At 51.0% G+C, this 8311-nt stretch overlaps 1 protein-coding gene across 1 annotated transcript; it reads right to left on the minus strand.

The window, feature by feature from the left end:
• Positions 1–3288: 3288 nt before the first annotated feature.
• Positions 3289–7850, minus strand: LOC120509454 (acrosin-like). Its single transcript, XM_039724073.1, has 8 exons — positions 7789–7850; positions 7295–7507; positions 6733–6998; positions 6316–6452; positions 5589–5920; positions 4523–4707; positions 4106–4242; positions 3289–3710 (listed from the first exon to the last, which is right to left on the minus strand). The coding sequence occupies exons 1-8, from the start codon at positions 7848–7850 to the stop codon at positions 3372–3374; spliced, it is 1671 nt and encodes a 556-aa protein (XP_039580007.1). The 3' UTR covers positions 3289–3371.
• Positions 7851–8311: the final 461 nt, after the last annotated feature.

The raw sequence follows: 8311 nt of genomic DNA on the forward strand, positions 1-8311 counted from the left end.
CGGATTTTTGGCAACAGCTTAATTTAGGTCACCCACACCTAAAACCACTCTGTCCTGCAAACTAAGCATGGCAGATCAGGCCCATTTATAAAATGAGCTATTTATTGACCAGATAACCAAAACAAGGCCTTAATCTGAGTTACTTACTACATGGTATAAACCAGAAAGCTCATCTGGTAGATAAAACAGTACACAATATTATTGTACCCATATTAAAGCTAGCAAAAGAAATAGTATCAATTAGGAGTCAGATGTAATTTACCACTGAAATTGTGATAGTGTACACTAAATCCTTTCACTCACCTCAGAGGAGTAACGACATATCAGCTGTCCCTGCTTTGGGGGAAAATCCCACACATTTCTAAGGAATGTGCAGAAGATTTCCTGCTTTGTGAAAATTTGGTGTAGCTTTTATAGTTTGTAAGGTGAGGTGTCTATCAGTCAGAAATTCCAATTTATCTTTTCAGATGTCACTTCCAGAGCAAGATGTTTGTTATCATCATTTACTCTCATGGTGCAAAAATAACTCACTACAAGACAGCTTGTCATGTTTGCATTTTTTCACCAACTAGCACAAAACAGGTAAGTTCTGGGACAAGGTACTCTGTTATTCCACCAGCTGAAAGCAGCAGATAAGCTTTTCTGGGACAAGATGCTCTGCTACACCCATCTGGACCACAGAGGCATAGGGCATACAGGACTGCTCTCACTGCCAGCCACCATGAGGATGCTGCAGGCTCCTGCTTAGCTGGGGAGAGTGTCCCTTGCAAAGAAGATTGAGGAACGACTGCAAGGCACTGACACCTGTTTCCATCCAAGAGGCCAAGAGCTCCTTCTGTCTGGATCCAGCCCTGCATCCAGCCTGGCTGCTGGTCTCTGGTGATTCTCCCTGGGGTGTGATGACACACTCTAGGTATTTTTGTTCCTGCAGAGAAAACCTGACAGACTCTATCAATCTTCTGCAGAGTGGGCACTCTGGTTTCTTCTCTGCCCAACGCAGGATGCAGCCCATGCAGAACTCATGGCCACAGGGTATCACATAAGCGACACCCTCTTGCTCATCATGGCAAATGGGGCAGCTCCACTCTGCCTCATGGCAGTCCCCATGCCTCTGTCTGTTCTCCATGGCAATTCAGGGAGTCCTGAGAAGCTGCTCCCCATCACTGGCACTACCAAAGAATCTCACACACTGCAACAAAATGGAGAAACCTTGGTCCCTTGCTGTGCAAAGGAGGAGATGAAGAAATGCCCAAACCCTTGGAGAAGGGTGCCCTCCCTCACTCCTCAAGTCCTAATGCCCTTCTCACTACCACTCTGAAGAGACTCGGCCCTCCAGATCTTACAGATATGCTTGACAGGCTGTGACTTTTCTGAGAGCCTGGGAAGATGGTCTCTGCCAGCTGAAAACATGTAGGTGTTTATCACCTGTCTGTGATAAAAGATATTGGGAATTAAGTGGTTCAATATCTTTGAGATTCTGGATTTTTAATTAAATCTCAGGGCTGGAGGCAGCATTTTCCCCTTTTTTTGTCTTTTTTTGTCTTTTTTTGTCTTTTTTTGTCTTTTTTTGTCTTTTTTTGTTTCAAGTTCACTCTTGAATCAGAAAATGAATCAGAAAAATCATTAATTGAATGCACTTTTTAAAGGGGGAGGTTCTCTTCGTACAAAGTAAACACCGTGGACAAAAATCCAGTATCAGGCAATGTGCACATCAGCTGGGTATGCTGGTCAAGCATCACCTGTGCAGGTGGTCTCTAGTGAAGTCTAGATGCAGGTTTTGCTCCCTGCTGACAGCTCTCAGGGGCTCTGAGAACCTGTGCACCCTTGATGACCAGAGCTGTATAAAATATTGTAGGAGATTTAAAGAGCACAATTGCCTTAAACGCCAATCACAGAATCACAGAATCATTTTGGTTGGGAAAAAACTCTGAGATCATTGAGTCCAACCTGTGACCAAACACCACCTTGTCAACCAGACCACAGCACTAAGAGCTACGTCCAGTCTTTCCTTAAACACCTCCAGGGACAGTGACTCTACCATCTCCCTGGGAAACCTATTCCGATGCCCAAAATCACCTTTTCTCTGAGGAATTTTTCCTAATGTCCAGCCTAAACCTTCCTGGTACAGCTTAAGACTTTGTTCTCTTCGGTTGCTGGTTGCTGGGAGAAGAGACCGACCCCCACGTGGCTGTACCCTCCTTTCAGGGAGTTACAGAGGTTGACCAGGTCACCCCTGAGCCTTGTCCAGTCTAAACAACCCCAGCTCCCTCAGCTGCTCCTCATAGGACCTGTGCCTCAGACCATTCACCAGCTCCTCTGGACATGTGTGAGCATCTCAACGTCCTTCCCAAACTGAGGGGCCCAGTATGACACAGCACTCAAGGTGTGGCCTCACCAGTGCTGAGTACAGGGGAAGGATGACCCTGCTCCTGCTGGCCACACTATTCCTGATCCAGGCCGGGATGCCATTGGCCTTCTTGGCCCCCTGGGCACACTGCTGGCTCATGTTCCATCACCTGTTGACCAGCACCCCCAGGTCCCTTTCCGCCTGGGCACTGTCCAGCCACTCTACCCCAGCCTGAGGTGCTGCAGGGGGTTGTTGTGACTCAAGTCTAGGACCTGGGACTTGGACTTATTCAACCTCATATTGTAGGACTTGGCCCATCTATCCAGCCTATGCAGGTCCCTCTGCAGAGCCCTCCTACCCTCTAAGAGGTCAATAATTGCACCTAATTTGGTGTCATTTCAAATTTGCTAATGGGGGACTCAATCCCCTCATCCAGACTATTATTGAAGGTATTCAGCAGGACTGGCCCCAGAACTGATCCCTGGGGGGCTCCACTAGTGATCAGCCCCCATCTGGATGCAGCACCATTCACCTCCATTCTCTGGGCCTGGCCATCCAGCCAGTTCTGAACCCAGCAAAGAGTGCTCCTGTCCAAGTTGTGGGCTGCCACCTTTTCCAGGAAAATGCTGTGGGAGATGGTGTCAGAGGCTTTGCTGAAGTCCACGTAGACAAAGGCACTTGTTTTTGTTGCAGACTTAAGGCGCCAGATGCTACTTTTTCACTGTATATATATTAATATCTGTAGGGAAGGCAGGTAAGGGAGTGTGTACAGGTAAGGGAGTGTGAAGCCAAATTCTTCCTAGATGAGGATGAAGAGTTCCCTGAGTTAAGGGCTGCTTGGGCAGTGATCAAGCCAGTAGGATTTTATTAAATTTGGATGGAGAGTATTCTCAGAGCAGAAAATACAGGTCTATTTTTTTTTCTTACAATTTAAAATTTAATTCAGTTTAATGAAATTCAAATTAATATAACTCTGAAGGAAAGGGTCACTATAGACTGAACTGCAGGTGGTCCATTCTGCAGTTCAGAACAGTTTTTCCTTTAGGTACCGCAAGATATCCTTCAGCAGATTAAAGAATTGCAGCAGCTTTTCACGTGGAAATGGACAGGGTTGCATTGGTCTCGGAGTTATTGTTGGCGGGGGGGCTGCCGTGTAGGTTGGCGCTGGTGGTGGTGGTGGCATAGTTGCTGGTGCTGGCTTCCTTCCCATTGTGCTCCAGATCCAGTTGTAGTAGTATTGAGTGGAACTGGAGACTGCAGGCCGTTTAGGTCTGGCACAGCCTACTCCCCAGCTGGTCACACCAATTTGCCAGAAGAAGCCAGCACGCTTATCTTGGCAGACAAGAGGTCCCCCACTGTCACCCTGAAGAAAAGCAGAGAGGATTAAGGTGCTTTTGGGTGCCTCTGTAAGCAGTTAGAGCTGGCTCCTTTACTCTGCCAGCTCCTGCTAGAACTGGATTCCTGGCAGAGCAAGGCTCTACTCAAGTGCTGGGACCTGCACAACCTTGACACCCTTGGGAGTAGGATGGGGGCCTGTAAAGGGGGGCTCTCTGTCTACCCTGTGCTTGGATGCTTCAGGGTTGGCATCTGGACCTCACTGAGCAAGGACCCATGGGTGGGAAAGGGAGTGGAAGCTCCAGCAATGGTGCAGAGCTGGGGCTGGGAGAGCAACTGGCCAGGCAAAGCAGGCGCTGGGCTGTGCTTGGGTGGTGTGATGAGGCTACCCACGCTGCTGGGGGACTCATAGCATGCTCCTACCTGGCAGGTGCCAACACCGCCCTGCCCAGCACACACGTTGAAGTCGTAGATGTAGCCTTGCAGCCACTCACTACTGTTGCAGAGCTGGTTATCCACGACTTGGACCTTGGCCTGCTGGAGGACATCTCTACCTGATGCTGTGAGCAGAGAAAGGAATGAGTTCCCAGCAGCTCCTTGCCCATTCTCCTGGCCTGTGCATTAAAGTCCTTCCCTAGGGCTTGGCTCTGCCTCTAGAGAGCTGTTGCAGTGCTGTGTCACTGCTGTCTGGCGTTGGCAGCAGGTCAGTCCCATCCCTCCAGAGGCATATGTCCCACAGCCCAACTCTCATTTTGGCCTCTCTGCTGTCAGGAAGCCCCAGCCATCCCTCCCTGGTGTGCCAGCCTTCCCTCTGGGCACAGGTCCTTTATGGGAACTCACCTTTTACAATTCTGTCACCCCAGCCAGCAACATAGCAATTTTTCAGCTCTGACACTTTCACGGAAGGACCAGGCAGGCAGGCGGTCTGAATGGAGGACCTGCACCGGACTGGCTGGTCCAATTCCACCATGGCAACATCGTGATGCTCAAGATTAGGAGTATATTTTTCGTGAAGGATCAGCCGCCTGGCTCATGTTCCATCACCTGTTGACCAGCACCCCCAGGTCCCTTTCCGCCTGGGCACTGTCCAGCCACTCTACCCCAGCCTGAGGTGCTGCAGGGGGTTGTTGTGACTCAAGTCTAGGACCTGGGACTTGGACTTGTTCAACCTCATATTGTAGGACTTGGCCCATCTATCCAGCCTATGCAGGTCCCTCTGCAGAGCCCTCCTACCCTCTAAGAGGTCAATAATTGCACCTAATTTGGTGTCATTTCAAATTTGCTAATGGGGGACTCAATCCCCTCATCCAGACTATTATTGAAGGTATTCAGCAGGACTGGCCCCAGAACTGATCCCTGGGGGGCTCCACTAGTGATCAGCCCCCATCTGGATGCAGCACCATTCACCTCCATTCTCTGGGCCTGGCCATCCAGCCAGTTCTGAACCCAGCAAAGAGTGCTCCTGTCCAAGTTGTGGGCTGCCACCTTTTCCAGGAAAATGCTGTGGGAGATGGTGTCAGAGGCTTTGCTGAAGTCCACGTAGACAAAGGCACTTGTTTTTGTTGCAGACTTAAGGCGCCAGATGCTACTTTTTCACTGTATATATATTAATATCTGTAGGGAAGGCAGGTAAGGGAGTGTGTACAGGTAAGGGAGTGTGAAGCCAAATTCTTCCTAGATGAGGATGAAGAGTTCCCTGAGTTAAGGGCTGCTTGGGCAGTGATCAAGCCAGTAGGATTTTATTAAATTTGGATGGAGAGTATTCTCAGAGCAGAAAATACAGGTCTATTTTTTTTTCTTACAATTTAAAATTTAATTCAGTTTAATGAAATTCAAATTAATATAACTCTGAAGGAAAGGGTCACTATAGACTGAACTGCAGGTGGTCCATTCTGCAGTTCAGAACAGTTTTTCCTTTAGGTACCGCAAGATATCCTTCAGCAGATTAAAGAATTGCAGCAGCTTTTCACGTGGAAATGGACAGGGTTGCATTGGTCTCGGAGTTATTGTTGGCGGGGGGGCTGCCGTGTAGGTTGGCGCTGGTGGTGGTGGTGGCATAGTTGCTGGTGCTGGCTTCCTTCCCATTGTGCTCCAGATCCAGTTGTAGTAGTATTGAGTGGAACTGGAGACTGCAGGCCGTTTAGGTCTGGCACAGCCTACTCCCCAGCTGGTCACACCAATTTGCCAGAAGAAGCCAGCACGCTTATCTTGGCAGACAAGAGGTCCCCCACTGTCACCCTGAAGAAAAGCAGAGAGGATTAAGGTGCTTTTGGGTGCCTCTGTAAGCAGTTAGAGCTGGCTCCTTTACTCTGCCAGCTCCTGCTAGAACTGGATTCCTGGCAGAGCAAGGCTCTACTCAAGTGCTGGGACCTGCACAACCTTGACACCCTTGGGAGTAGGATGGGGGCCTGTAAAGGGGGGCTCTCTGTCTACCCTGTGCTTGGATGCTTCAGGGTTGGCATCTGGACCTCACTGAGCAAGGACCCATGGGTGGGAAAGGGAGTGGAAGCTCCAGCAATGGTGCAGAGCTGGGGCTGGGAGAGCAACTGGCCAGGCAAAGCAGGCGCTGGGCTGTGCTTGGGTGGTGTGATGAGGCTACCCACGCTGCTGGGGGACTCATAGCATGCTCCTACCTGGCAGGTGCCAACACCGCCCTGCCCAGCACACACGTTGAAGTCGTAGATGTAGCCTTGCAGCCACTCACTACTGTTGCAGAGCTGGTTATCCACGACTTGGACCTTGGCCTGCTGGAGGACATCTCTACCTGATGCTGTGAGCAGAGAAAGGAATGAGTTCCCAGCAGCTCCTTGCCCATTCTCCTGGCCTGTGCATTAAAGTCCTTCCCTAGGGCTTGGCTCTGCCTCTAGAGAGCTGTTGCAGTGCTGTGTCACTGCTGTCTGGCGTTGGCAGCAGGTCAGTCCCATCCCTCCAGAGGCATATGTCCCACAGCCCAACTCTCATTTTGGCCTCTCTGCTGTCAGGAAGCCCCAGCCATCCCTCCCTGGTGTGCCAGCCTTCCCTCTGGGCACAGGTCCTTTATGGGAACTCACCTTTTACAATTCTGTCACCCCAGCCAGCAACATAGCAATTTTTCAGCTCTGACACTTTCACGGAAGGACCAGGCAGGCAGGCGGTCTGAATGGAGGACCTGCACCGGACTGGCTGGTCCAATTCCACCATGGCAACATCGTGATGCTCAAGATTAGGAGTATATTTTTCGTGAAGGATCAGCCGCTTAATCCGGCGCACTTCCACATCAGGGCCTGACTGGCCCAGTGAGGTGGCCCCAAGCACAATGGCCCACTCGCTGAGGGGACTGGAAGGCAAATGGAGAGAGGCGTGAGGGGGAGTAGTATCATGTGCTGTGACAGCCCAGCACTTCCCTGCCTTCTGCTTCCTGAGGCAGAGAGGAAAACAGGACTACAGAGGGCGAAAGCAGACTCAAGATAAGCTGGAGTGGCATGAGCCCACTCTTCTGCCTGAGCAGTCCTCAGCTGGGCCCTGCAGCTGGGCCTGGGCCCTGGCTTCCTGGCACTAGGCACACTGCAAGGAAATGGGATGGGAATAGCATGCATTGGTGTGGGGATATCCCTGTACCCTCATCCTCCTTACTTGGTGATGTTGATAAAGCAGTGGGCAGCTGTGAGGAGCCACTGTGAGCTGACGAGGGTGCCTCCACAGACATGCACAGATACTGGTGGGTTCCAGTAGCAACGGACGCTGGCAATTCCTGCCCAGGCCCCAGTCCCTGGCATGACATCTGTGCCGCCCACAACACGTGTTGAGCCGACGGTAGTACCCTGTGGCCGGAGCCCACAGGTCTGTCTGTAAGCAGGAAGTCATTACTGTCCTGTGAGAAGGCTTCCACAAGGCCTTGGTTGCAAAGCCAGCAGGGCCAGGGAACTGCCTGGGGCATGCATATGTTGGCTCATTTCTGCTTGAACCCCGTGGACAAGTGGTGCCCGCAGCCTGGGTGCTGGTGATAAACTGAGGCTTGTGCCCAGGGTTTTGGAAACTGGCATGGCCACAGGTAGCAAGCGGGCATCCTCAGGGAACACCCTAAGCCTTTGCCTGGGTCCCCTCAGGTCTAGCCTGGGGCTACTTACCCACAGATGCCATGTGCAGGCCCGCACAGAGCCAGTAGGATGAGGATGCTCAGCAAAATCATTGTGGTCAGAGACACAAGTCAGCTGCAAGGAGAGAGGGCTTGTCACCTCCAGTGCAGCTGCCAACGTAGTGCCCACAGAATTTGCAGTGCCACACTGCCCTTGACCCCAGAGCTGATGTCACAGAGGGACTGGTTCTATGTTCTGGGCATGGTGCTGGCCTCTGGACGCAGGGGGGAAGGGCAACGTAGAGCCACAGAGCCCCAGAAGGGTCTGGATTGGAAAGTACCTTAAGGATCGACTAGTTTCCAACCACAGCCATGCACATGGATGCTTTCCACTACACCAGGTTGCTCAGAGTCCCATCCAAGCTGGCCTCAAATGGTAACAGGAATGGGGCATCCACAGGGGCAGGCAACTTCTGCCAGTACTGTGACAATGATACAAGATTTTACTTGACATCCAAAAATCCTGCAGAATTTGCAGCAACAATTAAAAGCAACACACATTCTGATTTGTAGAA

Source organism: Passer montanus, unplaced genomic scaffold (genome assembly GCF_014805655.1).
Source record: "Passer montanus isolate IOZ18808 unplaced genomic scaffold, ASM1480565v1 scaffold52, whole genome shotgun sequence".
NCBI lineage: Eukaryota > Metazoa > Chordata > Aves > Passeriformes > Passeridae > Passer > Passer montanus.

Excerpts from the sequence above, each read along its gene's own strand:
- LOC120509454 (XM_039724073.1), bottom strand. The coding sequence starts at position 7,850 with ATGATTTTGCTGAGCATCCTCATCCTACTGGCTCTGTGCGGGCCTGCA. Across the intron at positions 7,508-7,788 it reads CCTGCACATGGCATCTGTGG|ACAGACCTGTGGGCTCCGGC; the intron begins GTAAGTAGCCCC and ends TCCTGCTTACAG. Across the intron at positions 3,711-4,105 it reads GCGGTGTTGGCACCTGCCAG|GGTGACAGTGGGGGACCTCT; the intron begins GTAGGAGCATGC and ends GCTTTTCTTCAG.